Source organism: Pungitius pungitius, chromosome 1 (genome assembly GCF_949316345.1).
Source record: "Pungitius pungitius chromosome 1, fPunPun2.1, whole genome shotgun sequence".
NCBI lineage: Eukaryota > Metazoa > Chordata > Actinopteri > Perciformes > Gasterosteidae > Pungitius > Pungitius pungitius.
In genome coordinates, this window is record NC_084900.1 from 15,572,572 (window position 1) to 15,599,518 (window position 26,947).

General features: G+C 50.8%; 3 protein-coding genes across 5 annotated transcripts; 2 read left to right on the forward strand and 1 right to left on the reverse strand.

The window, feature by feature from the left end:
• Window positions 1-394: 394 nt before the first annotated feature.
• On the reverse strand, window positions 395-6,554 carry qars1 (glutaminyl-tRNA synthetase 1). The gene is made up of 23 exons (XM_037477725.2): window positions 6,370-6,554; window positions 5,895-6,045; window positions 5,611-5,720; window positions 5,456-5,531; window positions 5,214-5,278; window positions 4,992-5,045; window positions 4,537-4,594; window positions 4,390-4,461; window positions 4,221-4,306; window positions 4,053-4,139; window positions 3,716-3,815; window positions 3,559-3,637; window positions 3,234-3,473; window positions 3,044-3,136; window positions 2,789-2,926; window positions 2,530-2,617; window positions 2,291-2,437; window positions 2,090-2,191; window positions 1,875-1,967; window positions 1,577-1,704; window positions 1,398-1,464; window positions 1,191-1,316; window positions 395-1,104 (listed from the first exon to the last, which is right to left on the reverse strand). Exons 1-23 carry the CDS (start codon window positions 6,478-6,480, stop codon window positions 1,054-1,056), a joined length of 2,322 nt encoding a protein of 773 aa, XP_037333622.2. The 5' UTR covers window positions 6,481-6,554; the 3' UTR covers window positions 395-1,053.
• Window positions 6,555-6,886: 332 nt separating this feature from the next.
• ogg1 (8-oxoguanine DNA glycosylase) lies at window positions 6,887-11,280 on the forward strand. 2 transcript variants are annotated; one of them, XM_062562709.1, is made up of 8 exons: window positions 6,887-7,381; window positions 7,458-7,822; window positions 7,927-8,106; window positions 8,431-8,606; window positions 8,685-8,832; window positions 8,913-8,962; window positions 9,519-9,700; window positions 10,649-11,280. In XM_062562709.1, the coding sequence occupies exons 1-7, from the start codon at window positions 7,272-7,274 to the stop codon at window positions 9,684-9,686; spliced, it is 1,197 nt and encodes a 398-aa protein (XP_062418693.1). In that variant the 5' UTR covers window positions 6,887-7,271; the 3' UTR covers window positions 9,687-9,700; window positions 10,649-11,280. The 2 variants fall into 2 exon arrangements, with proteins under 2 accessions (XP_062418693.1, XP_037334231.2); XM_037478334.2 differs by having other exon boundaries at window positions 9,519-11,280.
• Window positions 11,281-13,461: 2,181 nt separating this feature from the next.
• LOC119221961 (proline-rich transmembrane protein 3) lies at window positions 13,462-26,573 on the forward strand. 2 transcript variants are annotated; one of them, XM_037478225.2, is made up of 4 exons: window positions 13,462-13,869; window positions 19,324-20,112; window positions 20,209-20,415; window positions 22,729-26,573. In XM_037478225.2, the coding sequence occupies exons 2-4, from the start codon at window positions 19,398-19,400 to the stop codon at window positions 24,732-24,734; spliced, it is 2,928 nt and encodes a 975-aa protein (XP_037334122.2). In that variant the 5' UTR covers window positions 13,462-13,869; window positions 19,324-19,397; the 3' UTR covers window positions 24,735-26,573. The 2 variants fall into 2 exon arrangements, with proteins under 2 accessions (XP_037334122.2, XP_037334121.2); XM_037478224.2 differs by lacking the exon at window positions 13,462-13,869 and adding an exon at window positions 17,933-18,257.
• Window positions 26,574-26,947: the final 374 nt, after the last annotated feature.

Below are 26,947 nucleotides of genomic sequence, written 5' to 3' on the forward strand. Positions count from 1 at the left end.
ATCGGAGGGCGAGCTGTAACCATGTCGTAATCCCGCGGTATTTCCACACCGTGACATCGCGATAATTACATCTCGCGGCATGACCCCTTAAAGGCGACGCACACAAGCGGAGTATCCGTGAAGATCCGGTAGATGTCAGTCCACCTTAAAACCCGGTTGTGCCAGGCGGCCGCTCCTAGTGGTTCACTGGCTTCTGAATCTTTTAAGGTGGTCCCGCCGAGATGCGCTGAATGGAGGCGCGCTGCTCATGAAGCTCTGGCCCGGCGAGGGTTAATTCCCACGCGTCTGTGTATTTATTCATTTGAAATTTCTATTCCTTATAGGTAACACTTACATTAATATGTGAATAAAAATGAGTACTATTTTGTACCTGAAAATGACCTTTTCTTTATTAGAACTTTTGACTGTACAAATATATTATAAAGTCTGCAAATGTAAAGCATCTGTCAAGATGGTGTATTTGTCAAGATTTACCTAATTTAACTGGAATTAATTACAAAATGAATGCAACACAATAGATCACTATCGCTATTATTGGCCTCGGCGTGTCAACCCTTCGATTTATACCCCAATGTCATTAATATCACAGGTTATAGAATATTAATATTAGCTTCAGGAACTATAAACAGAGACATTGCATGTTTGATTTTTTTGAATTATTTATTCTTGTCTCCTGTCAAAAGGACACAGTTGCACCACTCAGTCTTTAAAAAAAGTGACCTGCCACCTTTGTAAAAAAAATGATCTTGTACGTCACTTGCTTGCATTATTATGTTAAAGGACCTTGTGTAAATTATGATCAAAGGCCCATTCAATCAACACATGAAGAAACACTGCATGTGAATCTTATAGCGGCAGATGGAGAACAACTTCGGAGAGACAGATCTATGAAAGGGAACCGCATTTTAGAAACAGGGGCTTGTCCTTATTTCCGCACCTGGTGTGTTTCAGCCCGAACAGTCTGCTCCCTTGATGAAATTTAAACATCGACGCAAGCCCATTTGTTACGTGTGTCCGCGGGAAGCAGGAAGAGCTGCTCGACCGTTGGCCGGATCACATCTTCCCGGGGTCTTCTTTGAGGGTGACGGTCCGATTGAAGACGAGCTGCAGGAGGAGACACAGACAGTCACACTTTAAACTCATTACGCAGGATCTTCCATTTTAAGTAAGCATTTGCAGCATGCCTGTACCTTCTCTGCGGTGCTGTCGGGATCCAGGGAGAAGTAGCCGACCCTCTCGAACTGGAATTTGTCCAAAACCTTTGCTCCCCTGACCGAAGTATCCACCAAGGCATCACTGATCACGTGCATGGAACTCTGAACGACAGAAAGGTCAGAAAACACATTCAGCGATCCCCGTGGATCCGGAGTCAGCCGCAGTGGGCCGAAGGTACTCACGGGGTTGATGTCACTCAGGAAGCCGTTGGGCACCACGGACTGATCCTCTGGATTTTGGTGCAGGAACCTGCAAAGGACAGAGGCAAGCTTCGTTAAGGTGAGTTCTCTATGCGCAGCACTGGTTGTGAACAACGGAGTGTGATATATATACACACACACACACTATATTTGTTACTTACAGTCTTTCATAAAGGCGAACCTCACACATCAATGGCTGACTGACCCAGTGGATGAAGGCCTTGGGTTTCTCTGCAGTCTCAGAACTGCAACAGGTCACCTCCAGCTCCACCACTTTACCCCGAGCGTCCTGAGGAACCAAAGCAACGTGAGCGGGACGTGCAACGTGTAGCTGACACTATAGATTAAGATTAGACGTATATCTGACATCAAATTATTGAAGATGACTTAAAACTAGAGATATGAGAAAAATAACATTACAACAGAAAACACACCACATTGTGATTTCGGGGGCCTCACCTTGATGACCTTCTGGCAAGAGATGACGTACCCAGCGTGCCTCAGACCTACAGGCTGATCAGGGGTCAAACGCTTGTAGCCCTTCTCCATCACCTGCAAAAAGCAGAAAAGTCCACCGTCATCTTCTGTCGGCAATCCCCCAAAAATAAAAAACATCACAAAGAGAGCCTGCTCTTTCTACAGTGAGGGTCTCCACCCCCCCCTCACCCCCTTACCTCTCTGAAGTCGCTGTGTTCGATGAAGATCGTGCGTGCGAACGGCACGGTGTGGCTGCCCTTGGCCTCGTTGGCGGGAAAGTTCGGCACTCGTACGTCCGACTGAGAGGACGACAGCGGGAATATTCATTTGAAATTAAACACCAAGCAGACAGACACACAAACGGGCACTGAGAGCCCTCTCCCCCCCCATCCCCCCACCTGCGAGTGCTCGGGCAGGTTGGTGACGGTGACTTTGAGGGGCTCCAGCACGGCCATGGCTCGGGGCGCCGTGTCGTTCAGCACGTCCCTCACGCACGACTCCAGGAGGTGGGGCTCCGTCGTCGTCTGGGAGACCGTGACTCCGACCTGCCGACAGATTAGAACACGTCACGACGGCGCCGCCGGGCCTCACGAGTCCAATGACTTAGCGCCTCCTTCCTCCCGGGCGCGCCGCGTACCCGTGCACAGAAGTTGTTAATGGCCTCGGCCGGGAAACCTCTTCGCCTCAGAGCCGTCAGAGTGAAGAGTCGGGGATCGTCCCAGTCTCTGGGAGCAGAAATGGTGTCGATCTTGTGGTTAAAATGCAGCACGCCATATCATAGTGAGAAATGTGTATGACCGATTGCGCCACTATTTCCATCCATTCAGCATCATTACAGCTAATTGTTTACATTAATCAAGGCGATACAAACAGTCCCAAATAAACAAGCCTCCCACCTGACGACGCCGCTCTCCACCAGTTTGATGATCTTCCTCTTGGACACGACGGTGTAGGTGAGGTTCAAGCGGCCGTACTCCCACTGGACGGGGCAGTACAGGTCCAGCGCGTTGCACAGCCAGAAGTACGACGAGCGCCTGCGACGGACACAAAGGGAACCCACGGAGACGTGAACCTTTGTGTGTGTGTGTGTGTGGGAGAAGAAAAAAATAAACGAACCGGAGACGGAGCGCCGTGAGCGAAGTCACGCGTACCTGGCCTGAAACTCTTTGGTGCACAGCGAGTGCGTGATGTTCTCGATGGAGTCGCACAGACAGTGGGTGTAGTCGTACGTGGGGTAGATGCACCTGCGGAAAACCATGAAGCGCAGCTCGAGAACAAACTTTTTTTTTTTTTAATAATCGAAACCTAAAGTGTGGGCTGGAAAGTGCACCGGCTCCGTACCACTGGTCCCCGGTCCGATGATGCGGCGTGTATTTGATTCTGTACGCCACGGGGTCCAGCTTCCCGTCCTCCATGACCATCTTCATCCGGAGCGTGGCCTCCCCCTCGGCGAACAGCCCCTTCTTCATCCGCTCGAACAGCACCAGCGACTCCTCCGCGGGGCGGTCCCTCCACGGCGACGGGGGGATGTTGTGGCCCTTGAGCTCCTCCCCTTTCTGGTGGCAGACGTACGCGTGGCCCCTTTTGAAAACAAAGACGGCGCCGCGTCACCCACCGGGCTTTGTGTGTGTGTGTGTGTGTGTGTGTAGCTGCTCCCCACACTCACCTGCGGATGAGGTCCACAGCGAGGTCGTAGAGCTGCTGGAAGTTGTCGGAGGCGTGCGTGACGGCGTGGGGTTTGTAGCCTGCGTGTAGGGAGTTGCACCGGTGAGAACACGAACACAATATACACACACACACAAAACCAACACAGTCACACTCACCAAGCCACTCCACCATGTCCCTGATGGCCGTGAAGTACTTTTCCTCCTCCTTCTCCGGGTTTGTGTCGTCGTACCTCAGAAAACAGATTCCGTTGTTTGCCTGCAGAGACACGCGTTCATTTAAAAAAAATATTTAAAAAAAGACAAACAGCCGGCGCTCTCCCAACTTTGAGTGACCAGTTCTAATATTCTTAGACCAAGGAGCACTTTACTATGAAGGTATATATTTGTGGCTTTATTACCGAAACAAAATAATAGCTTTAAGAATCAGGCATTTTTGGAGTTTAATGTTTATTTGACTCTGAAACGCACAAAGACAGAACAGAAAGACACAAACCTTTGCGTAGCCAAAATTGAAGTTGATGGCTTTGGCGTGTCCGATGTGAAGGATCCCGTTCGGCTCGGGAGGAAAGCGAGTACGAATCTACGTGGGAAAAGGAGGAAAAACATCAACACACATAATGTTCAGCTAGTGTGTTCCAACAGAGGCATCTAAAGTGTGTACCTGTCCACCTGTGATCTCCATGTGCTTTTTAAGCAAGTCCATTGTGTTCGGTGTGATAACGTAGCCCTCGGTTTTATAGTTCTCTCCTGTAGGGTGAAGGGTCAACACACTCAGCAAGTACATCCTCTAAAAACGGTTCAAAGCGGAGTGGGAAGATAAAACTTCTTACCTGGTTTATGGAACTTCAGCGCCTCTCCTCTGAGCTGCTCCATCAGAGACCTTCCCTCCCTGCTCATCCCCTCTGAACAACAAGCACGAGTCAAAACAAATACAACAACCCAACAACAAATGAATGTGGCGTCCACTTGCAGCGTACCAGTCACCACCAAGTCCTCTTTCTTCACCTCAGCGCCCGCAGCTTTGGCCTTTTGTGGCTGCAAAACAATTCATTTCGGCAAAAGATTGTGACAAAGGGGATTGTTCTAAACAGTCTAGTGACTAAAGCGACTTGCATTGGTGCAGAATGAGTGAGCAGATGGGGTTTGTAACATCTGTAAATGTGAAACGCCAATTAGCAGCGCGTTAGCTTAGCATAAAGACACAAGGAACAAGGTAAAGAAACAAGGTTAACCGCTCACCTTGCAGGCCACAAAAAAAAAAAAAAAACTCCCCCCCCCCCCCCCATCCTCGCTAAAACTCGCTCATTGATCCAGTTTGTTTAATACGAATAAAAGATGACAAGTTATTATTCAACAGGGAGGTTTTAGACTAACAATTGGAAGGCAAATGAGCATCTCAGACTACTCCTTTAAATAGTTTCACAGGTTCTACCTTAAGTTTCTTCTCCAGGTCGGCTTCTGTCTTGGGACCCAAGAGGTGCAGCACCTTCAAGCACAGAGAGAGACAGAGAGAGAGAGAGAGAGAGAGAGAGAGAGAGAGAGAGAGAGAGGGAGGGAGATATAGAGTTACAGGACCAATGACTAAACCCAACGACCTCGGACGCAAACGAACGATCACAATCACAATGGAAATGGCATCTTTTTTAGGACACACCTGCAAGTCCACCTCGTTTTTGACGACCTTCCCGTCGGCCCACTTCAGAGCAGAGCGGGCCTCTCCTGCAGACAAAAGGCTGAGTGAGACATTCTGTGCCTTTATTAGGCTTTTATATTTGTTGAAATTTCAGCAATGAATAAATCAAACACCAACTATGACAAACTCTTGCTAGTTTCCCCAGAATTGCCAACTCTGCCTTTAATGGTTGCAAATATATCCAAGTGTGTGTGACATCATACCCATTAGCAGTCCCATGTTGAAGTGGTACCTCTCCTTCAGCAGCGGTTCCTTGTGCTTCTTAATGATCGACTCAACCTGCAGGGTATTCAACGGTCGGTGAAGCTGACAGACGTACGACCCGTACACCTATCTGGAGAATGATGGGCTCACTTACGGCTTCCTCAATCTGCTCAGGTGTTACGACAACGCCGACTCCACACGCCTGCTCAAACTCCTTCTGGTCGATGGGGTCCTCGGGATGGCTCTTTACAAATTCCAGTGCAGCTGGAGAAGATGTCATTTTTCAAAAGTGAGAGTATTCCAGACTCATTCCCACTGCCTTATTCAAATGCATGTCACCGTGAACATTGAATTGGTTAATCACACTTGGTGAGTGAATGAATAAAGTGCAATACACACCTAAACATTTTCAGGTTGCAGCATGCTGCCAGACATTACCTGCCAGCTGCAGCTCTGTGCAGATTTTGCAGAGAACGATGCTGTCGGAGAGGAAGGCCAGGCGTTTGGGGTCTTTGAGGCGAGAAGCCATGCTGTACAGCAGGGTACCGACGGCCTTGTCCACTCCTGATGCCCCACGGACACGCTGAGCCTAATGAAGCAGAGGACAAGAAGACCAGGAAACAATTCATTCGTCCTTCAGAAAGCATGCATGTCATCGGGCTAAAGGACTGAGTCGAAGTCCAACGGGGAAGTGGAACTGTCTGCAAACAAACGTGTTCATGTGAAAGTGAGACCATGTTAAACTCAACAGTCATAAGAAACGGATCCAGGGAGTAAGTACATCTTTGAAAAGTGAAGGTGTGGTGCATATAACTAGTTAGTAAATGACCGTTTTACTTACTGTAACAAGGAAACTAAAAAAATAAACGGCTGTCCCTTTCAGGTACCCAAAGAACTAACGTTATATTCGTACCTGGATAATCGCCTCCTTCAGGGCGGAACTCAGAGCCTCATTTTTCAGCGTTTCTTTCGCCTTCTGCTCACTGAGCCCAATGGATGTGAAAAGTGTTAACGTATCTGCCATTTTTACACCGGCTAAATCCGAGCCGCTGTGACACGCGAGCCTCCTCACACGACTTTTCAGAAGAGAGAGCAAGGGGTCGACTTCCTGTATAGCTCAAAGAGGTCCCGAAATATTAGCCAATGGGACACCGCGGCCCCGGATGATATTAACCAATCGGGCATTGGCTTGGTTGACATTGCCGCCCATATTATCTGAGAGAGCCAATCAGCAGTTGTGTTGACATAAGTAGGGATGTGTTTCCGGGATGTGCATATTGTTGCATCAGATTGTCATTTAAACTATTCCTGAATATTATTAACATGACGTTATGGCTGTAAAAATAGTGATATTCGGTAAATTAGCATTCATTTATATATTTTATAAAAAATAAAAACATTTAACGTGAATTATTTTCTTCTAAAATACAACTAACTATAACCGAGTGTTAAGTCTTTGTTGTCCATCATTATCCCCGATAGCTAAAACAAGTACTCACAGGGGTTTTCATCAATGTAACGTGAATTGATTGTATTTTTTCAGTTTAATGGTGTCGTAAAGCGTTCCTGTGTCACTTTGTGGAGAAACGAAACAAATCGTGCCACGGGCAACTTCCGTTTTGCAGGTTGAGATGCCGCGGCGACTTTGCCACAGCCGCCTCGAGTTTACGGCAGCTGCCTCCGCTGTTCGGGAGCGATGCCTCGGCTTGGACCAGGAAATGTCTCCGCGAGCCGCCTGTGCTGCGAGTTGCGCCAGCTCCTGCCGAGTTTGTGTCTGTTTTTAACGTGTGACCACAGAAGGGGTGACATTTAGCTATGGCCGAGCATGCGCTGCTGTCATCGGGGGGAAACGGGTGGAGATCCCTGGCCTGTGCCAAGTCCGAGCTGCGGCTGGATCTCACTCTCGCCTGCGGACAATCCTTCCGGTGAGCGAGGCTCTAACTCGTTATTCTGCTGTCGTAATAATCGACACGTGTGATGACAGATGTTCAACCCACACAGCTGGAGGGAAACCGCTGCGGGCCACTGGACCGGAGTGATGGGGGGACGAGTGTGGACTCTGACCCAGACGGACGAGGCTCTCTGGTACCACGTTTACAGGAGCTCGGGCGGAGGAGCAGGACAGGTGAGGTGCCGGAAGAGGAGCGAAGGTGTTCCCCTCCATACGGGAGGGTTGTCAGGGAAGGGATTCGCAGGAGCTGTGAAGAAGGAGGAGGAGGAGCCGGTGGCTGTGACCGAGGGGGACACCGATGAGGAAGGACAGATGCTGAGGGACTACTTCCAGCTGAGTGTCAGTCTCGGGGATCTGTACCAGCAGTGGGCAGCAGCAGACCCCCACTTCGAGCACATCGCAGGCTTCTTCCCAGGCCAGTCTGCGTGCACCAACGCGGCGTAACACCACAACTAATCACACGTAGACACTATTGGTTGGAAGATAGGTCTCTTAAATATATATTTGGTCTCTCCTAAGGCGTGCGAATGCTTCGCCAGGACCCCACCGAGTGTCTTTTCTCCCTCATCTGCACCACCAACAACAACATCCCGCGGATCCACAACATGGTGGACAGTTTGTGTCAGGCTCTGGGCGCCCCGCTCGTCCAACTGGACGGAACCTCGTACCACGACTTCCCCTCCCTGTCTGAGCTCGCCGGTACATTATTCTCTCTGCACAGACCTGAGAGGAGGGGGGGGGGGGGGGTTATTATTCACTTTCACTAGTGTGCGCGGTTCAGTGGGGTTTTTTTAGCTATATTTTTTTGCCTGGCGTCATGGTTTTGAGGATTTCTTCTACTTTTGGGTTATTAACCTATTATTATATATTACCTTTTGAATCCATCTGAAGTTCATGGAACTTCAAACCTCTGTCAAAAGAACGACAATAAGCAAAATAACCAGAGCTGAGCGGTGCATGGATCTCGTGACCATCGCTTCTTTCTGTCTGTGTTTCCTTCTCCCTTTGATCTCCATTTGGCAGACGGCGGCGTGGAGGCCCGTCTCAGAGATCTGCGTTTCGGATACAGGGCTCGGTTCCTTCAGCAGAGCGCGCAGATCTTGGCCAAAAAAGAGCCCCGGTGGCTCGAGGGCCTCCGAACCACCGCGTACCCGCTGGCTCACGACGCCCTGCGCGAACTGCCCGGCGTGGGCCCCAAGGTAAAGAGCGGCCTCCCCCCCCCCTGATGCCGGTGAGCCCGCCCCAGGTGACGTGTAACCGACGCTCCCCGCGTATAGGTGGCGAACTGCGTGTGCCTGATGTCCCTGGACAAGGCCGAGGCCGTGCCCGTGGACACGCACGTGCGGCAGATCGCCGAACGGGACTACGGATACGCGGCCGGCAAAGCACGGAAGACCATCACCGACAGACAGCAGTGGGAGCTCGGTCGGTATCCGCACGCAGCTCATCGGTACTCTGCTTGCTTCCTACTCGTTAACACGGTCAAATGTCCCTTTTCTGAACAGGGGATTTCTTCAGGAAGCTGTGGGGTCCTCGCGCCGGGTGGGCGCAGTCGGTGAGTGTCCGCCGGGCGGCGTCCGTCTCGCACACTTAAAAAAATGACGACTAGGTTCATAAATTAACCATAAATATAATGCATATTAGGGTACACCAAAATACAACCAAGATTCTGGAGATATGTATTCAATAAAGTAATGGGAATGTTATAAAACCACTGTAAGTTTGAAACCGTAATCGAATAGAATAATATCAATGTACAGTTATGATTGTATTCAATGTAATGTAATCTACCGAAATGCATTCATGTAATACTTGATAGCACCACAACTGATGTTGACTGAGAGGCCTTCGAAATCCGAGCTACATTGAACTCACCAGGAGACCACTCCCAGGGGGCGTGGTCACCACTCCCAAGGGGTGTGGTCACCGACTTTCACACCTTTACTGATCGGTATAAATACATGTAGGCAGCCATTGTTCTCGGGTTCGCTGGAGACCAGCCCAGATGTTCTTTTTAACACCTTTTCCTTTATTAAATACTTATTTTAAACTGTTCATTCCAAGATGTCTCCTTCTCTTGTTTTTTCATTATTTGAACACAACACTCATAGGTGCTGTTCTGTGCCGACCTCAAGAGGTTCCAAGCGCTGAAGGAAGCGGACCTGAAGCGGCCGAAGAAAGAGGAGGATGACGAGATGGAGGTGTCGGTCGCTCACGAGGGCACGAAGACCGAGGAGGAAGGAAGTGGGAACGCGAAGAAAGGGAAGACGTCTGTCTGAGGGAGTGATGTGAGGTGAACACGCTTCTCGTGTCAGGAGCTCACATCCGATTACAGTACTTCACTTATTTCACATATTTGTATTGGAATGAATGCAAACACTGTATCTATGATGGTGGAAAACGCTTAATGTAATAAGATTCTCAGGGTTTTTATTTAGACGTGTTTACTCTTCTGTGTCTACTTTCCAATGAGTTCACTACTTTAGTAATAATTCAGCACACTGAAAGTGTCCCTCTCACATCGTCTCCAAAAGAGGCCCCCAGGTGGCAGTGTACATCAAAAGGCAAATAATAGTAAAAAGATCTGACTCATAGTGGGAAAACGGACTCATTTTTCTTTAAGTATTAGAACACAAGACTCTACTGCCAGGCCCCGGCGGGCCCAACACGGCAGCCTCCCGAAAAGGTCACGAAATGCTGCTTTGCGTTTCTTCTTCTTGGCGTTCCTCCCGAGGAGCTCGTCTGTCGCATCGCACTAAGTCTGAGTCTACTGCCTGTGTCCACGGGCTCTTTTTATAGCAGCGACTGCAGTTATCCGCTGCCTCCGCTCGGGGGGCTTGTGTGACAACACAAGCGCCTCTGTAGGCCTCTTGACCTCTTACTCCCACAAGGGCGCTATTTTTAGTTTGGTTTAAAATTCGCTGCACATTAATGACATCGCTGCTGCCCAGCTTTAAGAAGGCTATTTTCTTGTTGTGTGCAGGTGCATCATGCGAGTAGTCGCTGAATCTGTCTCTGTGTGTGTGTGTGTGTGTGTGTGTGTGTGTGTCCGACCAACCGACCATGCGTGTCTTCCATCCATAGACGATGTTTATTTGTGGAAGTTTGTGCGGCCGTGCGTGTTTAATGAACGCGTGAATCAGCTCTCATCTCGACAGAAGCACGGGGGCCCGGCTTCGGGGCGAAGAAGGGAAGAGCGGTAAAAATAGAGCCGACGAATATTCGCCTTCTTTTTTTTTAGGGCCGGGAAGAGAGGAAAGTGAAGCCGGGGGTGGAGACGCGACTCTTGAAGAGAGAGAAAAGCCACGTGCGCGCGGCGTCGCGTCGTGTCAGAGTGTCCGCGCTCTCGTGGCCTCTGGAATCATTCGGCCGAAAGGACGTCTCTCGTCGTATCTACTCTCGTCTCAGAGGGCGTCCGTTGCGCCCCGAGGGCTCCAGGGGGCGCCACTCACAGGAGCACCGGCACGAAGCCAGAGCCAGAAGGCCTCTGGTCGCTCTCCAGATGCACTTTTATTCCCTGTGAGTGACGGAATGCGAGTCGGGGAGAGATGTAGGGGACCCAATTGTCCAGTCATGTGCGTCTGTGTGGAAAAAATGAGCTGCTCAAGGATGAATAACACAACCAGATTATTGTAGCTATTTCGGGATAATCCAGTAAATTAAACGCCCGATAAATCACCCCACTATGCCCCAATGATAAATGAAAATTCAGTTTTTCCACAAAGCAGTTTTGTGAAGTAAATACATAGAGGACTAGAGCAATAGACTAACAGTAATCTAGCCACTTATGTTAGCGCTAATAAACCGTTTTGGGGGGAAAACATTATTATGTCATTGTTATTTTCCATTTATTAAAAATAATTTGATCCCGTTTTTCATGTTTGTCTGACTCCAAACCCAAAGATGGTCTCCAAACACATCCGCTGTGCCTTCTACTTAAAATGATGGATGTTGTTATTGCTGAATACTAACAGATGTATTATATAACGGTATCAGACACAATACCCAAAATGGAAACAATTTGACCCACCTTGGATGTGGTGAAACGCAACGCCACAGGGAACCTGTAGGGATGGGGGGGGGGGGGGGGTCTGTTTTAGGGGGCCCGGAGCTGGGGAGATTATTTGATTGGTGTCTAGACGACTGTCGGGTGAGGTGGGGGGGGGGGGGGGGGGGATGGGCACATACAGAGAGCTGTTTCATGCAACGGGGGCGACCGTCCTCAGTGACGGACGCCCCCATCGAGGAGGAAACGGAGGCCGACACAACGGCAGGAAGGAAAAGGTCCCTCTGATGCCGGGTTGAATTTCAGACCCCCCACCCCCCAACTGCTGGGATCAGTTGAAGTGACCAAGTGGAATGTCTTCCCCCGCATTCCTGGACAAAGATGGTCTATAAGCAGTGTCCTCGGGGGGGCGAGGGACGGAGCTTTGGTTGACGTCGGCGTCAGAGCTCCATTTTAAAGGTGTGTTCGTTTAGTGAGCTTTAAATACTGCGCCGCTCTCACTTTATTTAGAAGCAGGCTAGAAATGCCCCAATGTGACGCAAGAGCCGCCGGTAAAAGGCAACGCGGAGCCGTCACATGGGTTCATCTACTCCAAGTGATTTAAACTATTTGATTCCAAATGGGAAAACAGAGAGGGAAAAGTTAGTGTCAAGTGTCGGAAATTGGACAAAAAACAAACGCTGAGTCTGAAGAGGCCGACACCCAGAAAGCCCCGTCTGTCTCTCTCTGTCTCTCTGTGTCTGAGTTTGGGCCATAAGAACCATTTAGAACTTCATTCATTTAGATATAACCGTCTTGGCAACATGGGACCACATCTGTGTCCTCGTCAGACGATCAGAGGAAAAGGCCTCGTTAGCCAGATGACGCAGCATAAATATCGGGGAAAAAACCCGGAATGTGACGCAAAGGGATCTGACCCCTGAACCCATGAGCACTCCCAAAGTGGGGGTGTTTGCAAGCACCACGGCCCCTTTGGAAAATCCTTTCCGTGCTGCTTGGTCCGGGTTCTGGTTCTTCCCTCCTGTTGGGTCCTGGCCCGGAGGAGGGACCGCTTTATCTGGGGTCGAGTCTCTGGTGAACCTGCAGGATTTCATCTGCTTTTGTGTGGAATTGTTAATAATAGCTTAACATTGTTCAGGTTGGACGGAGACATTCGTACCAGAAGGAGAATGTTTCGTAGTTTAAAGTTCCAACTTAAACGATGAGTAAAACACCTGCAAGAGGAAAGACTCACCAGCCTCTGTGTTTTGAAAATATATAATTAATGAACCAGATCTGGTACAACAGATTACAGTAATCTCATTAGCATCACATAACTGGATGATAATCCATTAATATGATAACGTGATAAAGGCAGTCACAGCAGATGGGAGGTGCATTTGGTGCTACTCTTCCCAAAACTCTTAGTTAACTGGCTTTTTAAAAAATATGTAGGGTTTGATATTCCCTGCAGAATTCTACTCCATATGTGCAATAACGGGATTATCGCTGTGGTGTGCCCCCCCGCCCCGCTCCTCCCGTTCCAGCCTTTCAGTGTCCGTCCTGCGTGCTCAGAGGCAGCGTAATGGCATTAGGACAATCCCCTGAGCTGCACGGGTTATTTTAGGAGTGTCCTCCGCACACAATCTAGTGTGAGTGACAAGAGAAGGAAACAATGACACAGAGCTGCTGCTGCTGCTGAGGGTTCCGCATGGAGCAGGTTAAAGTCCCGCTCACTTCCGGGTGCGCTAAGGGCTGCAGTCCCAACACGTGTGTCCAAACGAGGGTTGTGTTTGTGCAGGAGACGGATAGAGGGCAGTTGTAGAGGAGGGGAGGCACCGAGCCAAGGTGCTGCACGTGAGAACAGTGTCATCTTGCCCCCCCTGTGCTCATTGTCCCAGCTGCAGCTGCACCACACTGTAAAATAAAATAAAAGCTTATTTCACGTCACTTTAAAAACATTGCAGGCTAATGTTTGCAGCTAAATCATGTGAGAATTGAAGGGGGGGGGGGACAGACACTGGATAGTGTCACTGCATTCTGCCCGATGACGTCAGTGCCAGTGGCGTCATATTTCCACAGGGCACACACCAAAAATGAACAAAAAAAGGGTATAGGCCTCTCTGCGTGCCGGTCCGGTGTTGCGTAATGCGCGTGCCGTGGGTAGGTTGGGAGGGAGGGAGATGGAGCGGGAGGAGGGGGGTGTGGAGGGGGGCGTTCGTCTGCTCAGTAGCTCCTGGCCGCGGTACAAGGCTGCTGAATCTCTCCGTGCGCCGACAGGAGGAGCGGATTTTAACGGTTAAACACACCCGGCGGCCGCTGAACGCTCAAACTGGGACTAACGCACCGCGTGGACCCGCAAGGGAGTGTGTGTGAGTGTGTGTGTGTGGGGAGGGCGGGGGACGATGTCCTAAGCGTCGCATCTGCCGCAGAGGAGCCCCGTCGGAGCAGAGCCCGCACGGACAGAGCCCCGCCAGGTAACGTTACGGTGTGAATGGGTGAGGACCGCGTGCGCAGCGATCCGGTCGGAGGTGGTTCGCCTCTCTACCTGTGCCGCCGGTCGGCACCTGGGTCCCACCGGCTAGATGTGACGTTATACCCGTGGGTCGTTACCGCCCGACCCGCCTCTGAGGGGACAGAGGCGGACGCGCTTTCCGTTCCGTCCGGTATCCGACGCGGTAACGTGCGCAGGTCGCTGCGTCCGCGCCGTGAATCGTGGCACGCATTAACAGAAGCCGACGTCCGCGTCACATCGGCCCGGTGCGTCATTTGAAACGCATCGAATCTCTCAACTTCAAACTGTATAATGACGCGAGCGAAGTTTACGCTACATTCTGGCCAACGTTCACCGACGTCGTTGCTAGGTTACGGTTGGCCACTTGGGTACGGGCGGCTTAATGAGCACGGATCGAATAGCTACTGTACTTCGACGCAGTCTACGTTGAAAAAGTAGACCGTTGGATTCGCTCCAATCTCTTCTCCTGTTTCACGTCGAACATTAAATGCACCTGAAAGGTGCAAAAAAAACTTTGGTGAGACAGCAACAAGTCGGGGACTATTTTCTCCCCTTGGCCGCCACAGGCAGGTGCGCAACGTGTTGTGTGTGTGTGTCTGTTTTACGAAGAGTCGAGCAGCCTCAACATGCGCAGGCAGGGCCGCAGCACTACTATGCCGGAGAATCCGGATTCACCTGTTCCTCATCAGTGTTGGAACGCGGCCGGCGGAGGGAGACGGCCACTTAAGGCCGCGGGGCCGCGCCTCTCTCACCGTCGGTGCGCGGCCATGAGCCGCTCCAAATGCGGCGTCTGGATGAGACGCAGAGCGCAGGCAGAATGCTCAAATTCAGAAGAGCAGCAGCAGCAGCAGCAACAACAACGACAACAACAACAACAACAACACACCCTGAGAGAAGGAAAGGGAAGGGCGCCGTGCGAATAAAGAGCAGCTCAACAGATATTTGAGCTTTCTGAGTTGTGTTCACAGGAGGTGTTTCTTTGAAAGAGAGCGAGAGGGTGTAAAAGAAGGATGATCCATCCCGCCTCAGTGTTGAGTAAACGGCTTAGTTTAAAGGCTTATCTTGTATCAACACAACAACAACACCGCTTTAAAGTGGCAGGAGGGTTAAACAACACCTCCCAGGTAACTGCAGACATAACACACTTCTCCCAGCAGACAGTCCTCCCACGACAGGAAAACAGAGCTCACCTCAAGGCCAACACGAAGCTCAAACGCCCTTTGACCCGTCCCTTTAGCTGTATACATGGTTAGATTATTGACGCAGTTGTAAATATGCAACTAGAAGTACAGAACAATAGGGCCTGTGACTTCTTTTATTGACACGCAATCAGTCAGCCACACAACAGCCCGCTCGACGCAGCTGCGTTTATTTATTTTTTACGGCGCCCAGCTGCAGCAGAGTGAGAGTCCCGGTGATGAGGTGGAGCTGCGGTTGGCTCCCTGCAGCAGGCGGCCTGTTTACGCCCGTAATCTCTTCTCTTCGTGGTTTCCATCACTCACAAGACTCGTTATCTCTCAGGGCATGTGGTTTTTTTTTTCTTGTCTTGTTTTGCGAGTGCTAATTTCTGAGTTTGACGTCCACACTGTTGTTTGCTGATTGTGCGTTTGGGGAGGTGTTGTGCACTCACTCTTTTGCGGCTGACCTTTGACCCGTGGCGCACACGAAGGCTGGACATCAGTCGACGGAGCGTTTTTTGGTTATTTTTTTAAGCCTGACTTCCGCCTTCAGACGGGGATCAAACGCATCCTTGGAGCCTCTTCCCTTCCTTCAGCAAGACCCCGGCTGTGTGGGAGCGTTGGAGTTTTGACCCCCCCCCCCCCCCTTCCCCGAGGTGGTGGGCCGCCACGAGAGAGGCATCTTTTAACAGAAGTGTGTTTGTGTTGAGAGCTAAATCGACAGCCATGGGCTGCTAGGCAGAGGAGGCGTTTTGGAAAAAAAATCAATAATGCATTTTTTGGGGAGTTCCTAATTTTCATTGTTTATGGATCAACTTCTTTAAAACTCAACAATATTTTTTATTTGCTGAAGCTATTATTTATAAGGAGCCAGTGGATCTTGTGGGAGCAGCTTTCAATCCGCATGTTATTTCAAGGTGTGGAATTTTTAACGGTCACACTGGCGACCTCCACCCACTACTCCAGCATACCAGCTTAACCGCACCCCCCCCCCCCCCCCCCCCACCCCCCCATCCCACACACAGCCTCACTCTCTTTCTCCCCCTGTGTCTCACCTTCACACTGCTTCACAGTCCCCCCCCCCCCTACAAACAAATTACATGTCTGTAAGGGGAGCTTTAACAGAGGCCCCACAGTCCAGTCTCTTTAACTCCATCTTCAAACCTTGTTCCTCTACTCGTCTGGACGATGCTTCTCTTCCATTTTGGCATCGTGTCTCACCCCCTCCTGTCTCCTGTCATCCATTAACGAGCGCTGAGTCACGGGTGACTTTGGCCGTGATGTCCCTCCCGGTCATTGGAGAGCACCTTGACATCTGACACCGTGAGTCGACTCAGGTGTCGGACGCTCGTTCCGCTCGGTCCTTCAGCCACGTTGGTCCACAGTGAAATATCTCAACCTTTTTTATTGGACAAATTTGCCATTAATGCTGCGCAGACATTTGCGGTGTGAGCTAGAGACGTTTCCATCTGCCTCCAGCCACATTTAGGAGGGAATGTTAGCATGCTATCGCTAGGTGCTGAGATGGTAAACGTGGTTGCACGGCTGCGTTTGGAAGACGATCTTAGCGTTTGGCTCTAACCACCTTTTGAGATCAAGCTCGGCCTCACTGGTCGGTCACGCTTCAATATTTGCAGAACCCGATGGTAGTGAATGCTATTGTGTCGATATCTTTATTTGAGAAATGTATTTTCGACAAAGACAAAAGAAGCCAAACCTCTCTACGGTTGCAAGCCGCTGCTTAAAGGTATTTGCCTACAATTGTAGTTTAGTTTAGTCAATCAGGGAATTCCTGATGTTATCGAGTATTTCTATTTTCTATTTTACATACTGGACATGACATGAGTGCTGCACCTATCGAGTGACTCTGGTGAGGGTGTAAGCAGCAGGTCCGGGCTGTGGACATGGAGTTTAGAGTCCTCTTCAGATGGTCGCTGGCTGCTGTTTTCGGCATTTCCTGCTCCGGATAAAGAACGCACTGTGCTCGAAGAGAGTGACGGCATCCACACAACATGCGAACCTCAGTGCAAATGAAGTGTGGTGTCCCTCCGCCCTCGGGGTGGGTGGGTGTGTGGGGGCTGAATACGATAAAGAATACTCTGACTGACCCATCTCACAGAGGGACGTGTTGTTCGCGTGTGTCTGGAGAGCATCCGGGTTCGATGTTTTTGGCCGATCACACTGATCTGGTCGGCTATTCCTGGCGTGCAGCTCAGTCCAGGACTCACTTCAATGGAAACTTGACGTGGAATTGTCTAAATACAGTGAAGAAACCTCTTCCTTTTTTTGGGAGGGGGAGGGGGGGGGGGGTTGAGACTCATGGAAGATTGGATTAAAGCTGACAGCGTTGCTGCACCCCCCCTTGCCAAACCTCATGTCCTAACGTGTTTTTAGGCTCATTAATCTCTACTGCCTACACACAGCGGGGCACGTGGTGGATTATGTTGGATCAAGATGCAACAGTGTTTTTACCCAAAGCCATTTCTCAACTGTTGGGTTGTTTGCCGGCACCTGAGCGGGAAAGGAAAAGGTGAAGCGTGGCTCCCCCCCGCCCCCCCTCGACCTGCTGCCACATCCGGCCGCAGCAGACCTGTTAATCCCAAAACACAGTCTCCTCGTGACTCTCCGTTCCCTCCGACTTCTTTCGGTCTGAATTTAGTGCTCCTTCCCTTCACCGTGTCCCTCCACCGTCAGCTCCATCACCGGGCCTCCTCCCGCCTCACCATTTCCCTTTTATCTCTGCACTCTTACATCCACCCTTATCCCCCCCCCCCCCGCCTTCCCGCCCCCTATCTTCTGCGCCCTCTTTCAACACCCGTATGGGGTTTTGTTGAAACACCTCCAGTCATGCAGAGGAGGTGGTGGCGACGAGAAGGAAAACAAAACACTGAGGACATTCTGTGAGCGGGTGGACATTGAGACGTCTCACCTCTGGTCAAGCTGCTGTATCACCGCCAGCAGCTCGTAAACAGGTCGACAAAACACTGACCAATGGAAACCAAGCTCAAGAGGAAGAGGTTGTCTTGTCTTCCTCACGGACCTTCTGCGTGGTTGCATTTTCTTCTTTTTTTTTCTACTCCATACACTCAGGACGATTACTCACGATTTACAAGAGCGCAAAATGCGCCCGGCGACCGTGGTGTGCAGCTGTGAATGAATGAATGTACCCTGGGTGAGTCATCGGCAGCACAATGAATTCTCCCATAGGCGCAGGCTTCTATTTCCTGAGCCTTCCCGTCTAATGTTTCATCTGAGGTTTCAGCGTGAGCCTCGCCGCTCCCCCAAGGTTATCTCCCTTAGTGAAAGAAAAAGGGTTTGATCATTTGATAAGAAGTGCATGCCGGGGCAGTGAGAGGGGGGGGGGGGGGGGACCGGCAGCTGTTTGGCTGCCGATGACTCGTGGGGTTGCGTAATCCTCAAAGGGCCGCGGCCTCTCCGTGTCACTGCGCTCTCTCTCAGCTCCTGGCGTCCACGAAACGGCAGGAGCGGGAAGAAGCGCCCCGATGCCCGGAAACTGTGGAAGAGAACGAAACTGTTATTCATCCCAAAGAACATCCAATGGCAGGCATTAGTGAGGGGAAGGAACAAAAAGTGAATGTGTCCATCTGCCACTGAATGAAACCATCTGTGACTCCTCTTCTTATGTCTTTTTGACTTGATCATTTTCATGGTTTGCGCAACTCACAGGGAAATGTCTTGCCTTTTGTGTGTGTCTGTCTGTGTGTATTCTGAAACCATATGCCTAACGCTGTATGTCTGCCGGTGTCCTGCTGCTGCGGCCTTGTGGGAGTTTCGTTGACCCGAGCTCCGAATCAGCCAAGCAATGCTGCTCACATTAGACTTAGCAAATCCTCACCGGTTTACAATGTTTTAGATAGCTGTTACTAAATAAATAGACTAAATAAATGCATTCTTCCACCGTGTGGCATCGTAATGTTTACAGCGTAGGCCGTATATACGGATGCGGCCATCGATTGGTTGGCGGTCTGTGATGTTGCAGAACATCTACCAACTCACGTTTATAATGTTTGGTCAATCAAATGAGAAGCACAGTGATTTTCTCAGACTTCTATACAATTTCAATTGTTTTTGCAACCTGAGAAGTCTGGTGGCCAGTAGAGAGAATGCAGGTTTAAGACCCTTGTTGCCGCATTGTGTTCGTTCCTGAAGTTGAGATATTTTGTATTGAACGTTATGTTTAATGTATGTTAAAATGAGCTGTTTTGGTCTGTCCACAGCGTCACAGTTGAAGGATGGTGTGACACGCGGACACACGGACAGAAAGCCAGAGGTCACCACTCAGAGCCAGATCATGGCTCCCATGTCTCTCCTTTTCCTGGGCCTCCTCCTCTCCTTCCTCCATCCCACAGATGCCCAGACCATCATTGGTTCCTCTTCCTCGTTCTCTCTTCTGGACCCGCCCGTAAAATCGTCACCTCCACCTACCAAACAGACCGCTAGATTCTGGCCTTCCCTGCCGCCCAGAGGGCGCAGCGACGTGCCCATCAGAGCCACCGTTCGAGATGGACAGACGACCACTAATGCAGCGCAGCAGGGCAGGAGAACACAGTCCGGCACTCCTTTGGTATCTGTCCACTCGATGCAGAACCTCAGCATCGGGCCAGTTTTACCCCACCCAACTGCCTCCAGGCCCAGGACTGACACCGCCAGATTAGCAATCAGCCGGGCCTCTTTAAACGGAGACGCTACTGTGAAGAGCTCAACTCCTCCTCTGCCCACTTTGCCGTTCGTCGCAGGCGATGAGCCAGCGACCGCGTCGAGCCCATCGCTCAAAGAATCGGAGGGTGGCGATTTGCACGAGTTTGGATCAGGGAGTGTTCCGACGGCGGCTCCCCCGTCCACCGCGTTTGACGAAATGGCTCGGTACCAACCCCAGGCGCAGACGGCGACGTCTAAAGAGCACGACGCCGACGTGCCGCCGCCGACCAAGCCGCTGTTCACCGGTAGAACCTCCACGACGCCGCAGACTGAGACCAGGGCGCCACCTCGGGCCGGAGCGTCAACAGGTGAGCAATCCAACATACCGAGATCGCGAGGTGCTGTTGAGGTCAAAATCCTTTTAGACGCCGCGTCACATGCGCCGCTTTCCCGCCACTCTTTAGGTAAACTGACAGAGAGCGCTCCGTCCACTGCCACCTCTGCTTCTGCCACATCAGCCAGGCCCGCTGTGAACGCCGACCGGCCGGCGGGCACCACGACGCGTCGAGCCGCAACCACGTCTACACCCGGTACCCGACCAAACGAACGCGCTCCACCGGGGAGAAGCACGGCGACACCGACTGCACCAACGGCACCGACGCCACGACCAGGTGAGGACTGAAGGTCTCTTTCTCCGCGTTGGACTGTTTTTCAAGCCTGTTTGATGATTTGAGACGGAATTATTTGTGCAGCTGGAACTTTTTTCACTTGCTTCAAAGGCGAGGGGAGAGGAGGGGCGGGGGGGGGGGGGGGGGGGGGTGCAGAGGGACTTTTCCGTGGGCCAGTTGTTGTGTGGGGTAGACAAGGCGAGGGAAGAACCTACGAGAAGGAGGTGTGGGTCTGGGAAGGAGACAGTCGGGAGGGGGGATTGAGAAAAGGTGCTGGCGTAGAAGAGCAGGGAGTTTAATGAAAACCAGATGTCCAGAGATGAAGGGAGGGGAGAAAGGAAAAAGCATGACACACGCGTGAGCTCGTCTCTCGGAGACCACCAGAATAACACTCAGCCTCCCAGGAGCACTTAAAAAAAAAAAAAAAGGTTCCTTGGCAGGTCAACTTATTCATCTTATTAATATCCTGCAGCCATCAAAATTCCACTTTTATTTTCTGAGGATTTGCTGGCGCAGACGGACGATGTGCACGTCTGTGTTTTTACTTTCTGTATCTTTTTGACTAGGGGGCGCCTCAGGACCAATCTTACACCTATAAGGTCAGATCAAAATTGGGTTCAACAAGGTCTCCTGACCCTTCACCACTGAACCCGACGGGGTATTTTTGACTGTTTTTAAATGAGGTCTGGCATGGAATTGCGATAATATCCGTCGGGGTCATAAACACGTGAAAGTGTGTCGTATGAGATGGAAAAGAATGTTTTTTTCTTTTTTTGCTCGTTGCCCCTTGTGGACATTTAAAGCCGTGTGAGCAGAGTGTGCAAAAGAGAAAGCTCAAGGAAAAGGGTAAGTGCATCCAGCTGTGAAACGTGATCAGCACATCTGGAATGTGTCTGAATCTTGCTCCTGTAGGAAGGAGGGGAAAAAGGGGGGGGGGGGGGGGTTGTAGAGAAGGAAGTAAAACATATCTTTATATAAATAAAGGAGTGTGTCTGTGATGTGCGTCCAGCAGCCGCCTGTGTGAGTCTGACATTGATATTGTGTGTGCTTTGTAGGAGGGAGCCTGCAACTGAAAACACATGTTTGAGTGAGTCATTAGTCGGGTCAGCTTTATGAAAATCTCCTACCTGGTGAGGACAGGTTTCACGTTCCTGCCTCGTGTGCTTAAAAATATTGTTTTATTAGAAACAATTAAAGGAGGATACCCTTAACTGCAGTAGTTTATTATAGCATTATTATGAATACTTTAGTTTGACTGGTTTGTTCATCGTCAACAGTTTGCGATGCTCGGCGAGATGAATAACGCTGTTGGGTGTTTCCAAGGTTGTGCCAGCTGATGAGGCGCAGTGCCTTGAGCAAACTGAAGCGTGTGTGCGGGTGCTCGCGAAAGAGAGGCGACGTGTTTTGGAGACTTGAGTTTGCATCGCACTGGTTCTCCCCACAAAAGGCCAATGGGACTTTTTGCATCAGATTTTGGGTTAGGATTGTGGTTAGGGTTCGGACTGTTATAACATGACCTTCAGGACTTAATCTGCAGCAGTTGAGCTGTAAACAAGCTGCACCGGTATGAAGCATGAACTCATCACAGCTGCACTCGACTTTTTGAAGATGCGTTACATCGTAGAACCACACTTTGTCATCTCTTAAGCTTGTGCTGAACGCAGACCTCGTTACAAACCAAAAACCCGTCGACTTCCAGACGAGGGAACAAACAAAAATGCCGACTCGTTTTCTGGCTTTAGGGCTCATTCCTGCAGCGCTGCATGAGGTGCCACTCAAGGTGCACTGCAGATTGGAACAGAGTTTTTAGGGCTGTTTTGTGACCGTTTTCTGTTACGTCATTTAGATGATGTCTCTGATTCTACAATCTTCATCTAATTAATCCAAATAGTTGCTATTCATTTATTCTGACGATATTTGCTCAGCATGACGTCTCTGAGTGTAATGTGGATTATTTAGTGGTGTAGCTTTCAAATTTATGGCATGATATGACATGTCATAACATGACCTTCAGGACATAATTATTTTTTTCCAATAATAATCTTTTTCTAATACTTCTTAGAAATCTTTGAATATTCAACATTATAAACATTCAACAGTGTGTGTGTGTGTGTGCAGAGCTGAAGACTCTGACGATGTGCTACAACCCTCTAGTGGCTCTGAATAGTACTTTTTTTCTTTTCGTCCTTAAGCTCTGCCTTTCAATGAAAATCATTTTTAGTAATTATACTAATTTTATTATTAGAACTATAACTATAATTATACTTCAAACATTTAGTTTTTTAAAATCTAAAATCTGTGTTTCTCTTTTTGCAGTAAACTCTTCCTTCCTCGCCACCGGATTCCCCCAAACAGGGTTAAGCCCCACGCATCAGAGTAACCGCTCCACCCTCCTTGGACATCCTCACCAAGCCCCCGCCTCTACGTCCACTCCAACGCCCTCTCCCGCCGACCCTCCCCCCCCCACCAGCACGCTCCTGTACTGGGGGGACCTGAGCCGGACCCTGGCCTTTGCCTGGGAGCTGCACGTCTACGGCTCAGCGAGTCTCTTCGCCCTCCTGCTGGGCGGAGCGGCCCTCGGCCTCACCCTGTCCCCCGGGGCCGACTGTCCCCACCGGGGGGCTCTGGCGCTCGCCAATGCTCTGCTGTTCCTGGCCGGGGGCCTCAGGGCGGCCCTCTTCCTGATAGACCCCTACGGCACCCGCGAGGTGCTCCCTCGCCCCGCGGTGACGGCCCTCTACAACCTGCCTCTGCACCTGCTGGTGTGGACGCAGGCCGCCCTGGCTCTCCTCGCTCTGAGAGTGGCAGGAGTCAGCGTGTTGCCCCCCCCGCTGGAGCGCCCTCCTCTGGTGGCCGTGTTGGCCGTGCTGCAGTGCACGCTTCTGCTGGCGGTGGACCTGCTCTCGCCCGCCCTGTCCCCAGTGGTGCCCGTCACCCTGCAGGTCCTGTCCCTGTGCTGGGGCCTGGCGCTCTGCCTCGGCTTCCTCTGCTACGTGTTTCCGCGCATACGCCGCCCTGCCGTCCCTCGCCCCGGTGTCCCCGAGGAGGCCGGGAGGAAAGCCTGGGCGGGGGGCCGGAGGGTGGGGGTGGTTCTGGGCAGAGTGCTGGCAGTGTGCGCCGTCCTGGGGTCGCTGTGCTGCGGGCTGCACGTGCACGCCACCTTATGGCTCTATGGAATGCTGGGAAGCTGGACGCGATTCAACTGGGGGTGGTGGCTGGTGCACTTCTGGGCCCGGCTCCTGGAGCTGGCTTGGGGGTTCTCCCTTCTGCTCCTGGCTTCCTGGTTGTTATGGAGGCCTCGCGGTGGCCGTGGGAGGGAGGAGGGCGGACCAGACGGCAGAGCAGCGGGAGACCTTCCGTCCCCTGGACAGTCCACAGGCTCCACCCAGAGACACACCTGCTGGTCCAAGATAGTCCAGAGCTTGAGGGGGAAGCCCTGTCGAAAGTCTGACAGTAACGGGGTGGGAGGAGGAGTTGTGGGAGGGGGAGGGGGACCAGGGGAGGTGCCTAACAACTGGGCCGGCCAGGAGCGTCCCGGAGCGGACATCAGCAAGAGTCTGATCCGGAACCAGAACCAAGAGCCGGCTGGCTCCCAGCCGCGCTGTGTCAAAGACAGCAACCGGGGGCGTAACCATCGGGGCCGCTCCGCAGAACGCGGCGTGTCCGACGGCTCCACGGGCTCCCTGCTGCGGCTGCAGGCGCTGGGTCGGCCCCCGCAGCGCTCCGTGAGCGGCAGTCTGGACCGGGACAGGGACACCTCTCTGTCTCTCTATGACTTCGACCTGCGGCCCCCGTCTCCCATCGACCTGACCCGCAGCATCGACGAGGCCCTCAACAGGGAGCACCTGCTCGGAGGAGGAAGCTTGTTCCATCCTCTGACCCTGAACTCGCAGTCCCCCTCCCCGGGGTCAGGGGTCAACCAGGGGCCATGGCTGCGCAGGAACAGTGACCCCCAGATGCTCTCTGAGAGCAGCGACGCCCCGACAGAGTCCTCCATGCCACTGGGGGGCAGCATTATCAGCAGTGTCCCCAGCAGGCAGGTGACCGCTCCCCCTACGCCCTCCCACCAGGGTCACAGGTGGGCCGGGAACGAGGCGGGCAGCGTCCCCTCGTCAGTGTCCTGCCCCGTGTCGCTGCGTCCCTCCAGGACGTCGACGGGGAACCTGGGGGAGGACGGCGTGGACGACACGCGGCCATTCATCACCCCGGACTCAGAGAGGGCGCGGGGGAGGGCCGGGAGGCCGGCGGGGTCACGGAGCTACCTGGAGGTCAGCCGGCATGACGACTCCGCCAGCGTCAGCAGTGAGATTATAGATCTATGAAGGAAACTCGACGTGATATTAAACACACACATTTACCACAAACTGTTCCTCAACAAGACGTCAACACAACTAAGAAGATGATGATGGTGAAATTCATTATTTTTTGATCAGAGAACGTCATTCAAAGTTTCTATCAGACCCTAAATGACAGTTGCCTTTTGTCTTGTTAAAGGATTAAACAACTGTGTTTCTGCTCCGACGGTACAGCTGGGAGACGCAGCACACATAAATCACTATCCATCTCTTCCTCTCAAACACACACACACACTCTCTTATCTCCCTCTCGAGCGTGACGCCGTTATCTCTCGAAGGGCCCGTTGCACGAATCCTCAACGAGCGCCTCGCTTGTGACGGGTGTGAGTTTGTGGGTCAAAAGGCGCCGAGCTTCTGTAGCTTCCATTTCTATTATTTCTGTGCAGAAAAAACAAACTGCATATCAACCAAATGTCACTGCTTTCATGGAGTTTCTTTGCCGTCTCCCACATTTCAATATGCTTTGTGATTACAGATGTGCCATACGTGAGCCGGGTTGGTTCTCTGCTGTGTTGGCGGTTCTATAGAGCCGTTATCTGGGTTGAATCAGCGTCTTAGTGACTCAGCAGCAGATTACTACTTGTAAGCTGATAACGCGCTGCTGTGCGCTGCTCCCTTGTGCGCTGCTCCCTTGTGCGCTGCTCCCTTGTGCGCTCACGTCAAGCTGGTTGAGGAAAGAAGGGGAAAATGACTCTGAGGCTTTCAGCTGAAGCTCGACTTCAAAGCGAGGTTCAAGCGTTGGTGACTTCCGGTTATTTCTAGAGGACAAAGCTTTTGCGATCAATAACGATGTACGATCAAAGGATCGGAGTTATTAGTGGCATTAAACCAATTGGGGCTGTTTGATACGTTACGTAACGTTAATTGAAATGCTGCACAGCTTTGCACCACCTGAGACCGGCTTGATCTCTTATGATGTAACTGACTCAGTAACAGAGCACTTAACTGAACGTCGACTGAAGTATTTTACTACTCAAAAGGAATATATCTTTCAAATATATGATGAATAAGCGACAATGTAAATAAAGTTATTTGTGATGTCCATGAATAAAGGTGTATTTGAATCATAGCTGTAGTTCTTCTCGAGGGATGTTGCTGATGCGTCGGAGATGTTTACTACGTGAATTTGGGATCTCTCATTTAATAATTCACTGCAGATCACTATTTCTAAAGGAATTAGCTGCTGTTGGCAGAATCTTTAGTTATATTTTATTTAATTTTCCCACCTTAAATGGTGACAACGGTATTTGGGGGAAATGAAAAACACATTTAGCTTCAATAATTAAGCTGATGATACTTAAAAATGTCCCCTCCCCTTGAATCAGAAGCATTTTGATCCGACGTGAGGAACGCAGTGATCTGTTGGACAAAACGACTACTTCAACGTCCTCTTAGGTTCCTCCTTTAAATCAGTGGTTCTCAACTGGTGGGTCGCGACCCACCAGTGTCAGGAAGTGACGTCAGTGGCCGGTTCCCTCAGTAGCTCCCAGTGATGTGAAATGCTTGTGTAACCCTTACAGTGCAATGGCCTTGTGTTGTTGTCTACATTCAGATGAAGCTGTGACATTTCACTGTGTCAGTACTCGCTGTTCCCTCTTTTACTTGGGGAGCAGGGTCGAACCCACAAACCCCCCCTGTAGTGTTGTCCTCCCATCAGAGATGAACGTGCCATAGATGATTCAATCGATACGCCCCCCCCCCCGATCAGTGTCAGACTCAGTCATTCCTTTTGCTCATTGCACTTTTGTTCTTGTATTTCTTTGCTCCATTTCGATGTCTGGATTTGAATAAAAATGACTAAACGTGTTGTTATTTCTGTTTTATTGTTTATTTTCATCACATCAGTTAAAGGACTGCCTCCGAACTTTTGACAGAACCAAATCCTACATGTAGGTTCATGCCTTAGAACTTAGACACCAGGTGAGCACAAAGAAACTTTCCCCCTGTGAGAACAAACGTCGTCCTGCAGAAGGTCGACACGGAGGGAATAATCATCTACTTGGTGATTGAGTAACAGGATTCATTAAACATTTCCACATACTGCAGTGTATTTTACAGATGTTTAAGAAAACATATTGAATACACATTCCGTTGTGTATTCTAATACTCTGACAGCGTACATTTGTATATTTATCCTTCTGTTAGCATACGATAAAATCTAATTTGCATATTTCAAACAA

Excerpts from the sequence above, each read along its gene's own strand:
- qars1 (XM_037477725.2), bottom strand. The coding sequence starts at position 6,480 with ATGGCAGATACGTTAACACTTTTCACATCCATTGGGCTCAGTGAGCAG. Across the intron at positions 5,279-5,455 it reads CAACATGGGACTGCTAATGG|GAGAGGCCCGCTCTGCTCTG; the intron begins GTATGATGTCAC and ends TTTTGTCTGCAG. Across the intron at positions 1,465-1,576 it reads GTTCGCCTTTATGAAAGACT|GTTCCTGCACCAAAATCCAG; the intron begins GTAAGTAACAAA and ends TGTCCTTTGCAG.
- ogg1 (XM_037478334.2), top strand. The coding sequence starts at position 7,272 with ATGGCCGAGCATGCGCTGCTGTCATCGGGGGGAAACGGGTGGAGATCC. Across the intron at positions 7,382-7,457 it reads GCCTGCGGACAATCCTTCCG|CTGGAGGGAAACCGCTGCGG; the intron begins GTGAGCGAGGCT and ends CAACCCACACAG. Across the intron at positions 8,607-8,684 it reads TGCCCGGCGTGGGCCCCAAG|GTGGCGAACTGCGTGTGCCT; the intron begins GTAAAGAGCGGC and ends CCCCGCGTATAG.
- LOC119221961 (XM_037478224.2), top strand. Across the intron at positions 20,113-20,208 it reads TCGGGCCGGAGCGTCAACAG|GTAAACTGACAGAGAGCGCT; the intron begins GTGAGCAATCCA and ends GCCACTCTTTAG. Across the intron at positions 20,416-22,728 it reads GGCACCGACGCCACGACCAG|TAAACTCTTCCTTCCTCGCC; the intron begins GTGAGGACTGAA and ends CTCTTTTTGCAG.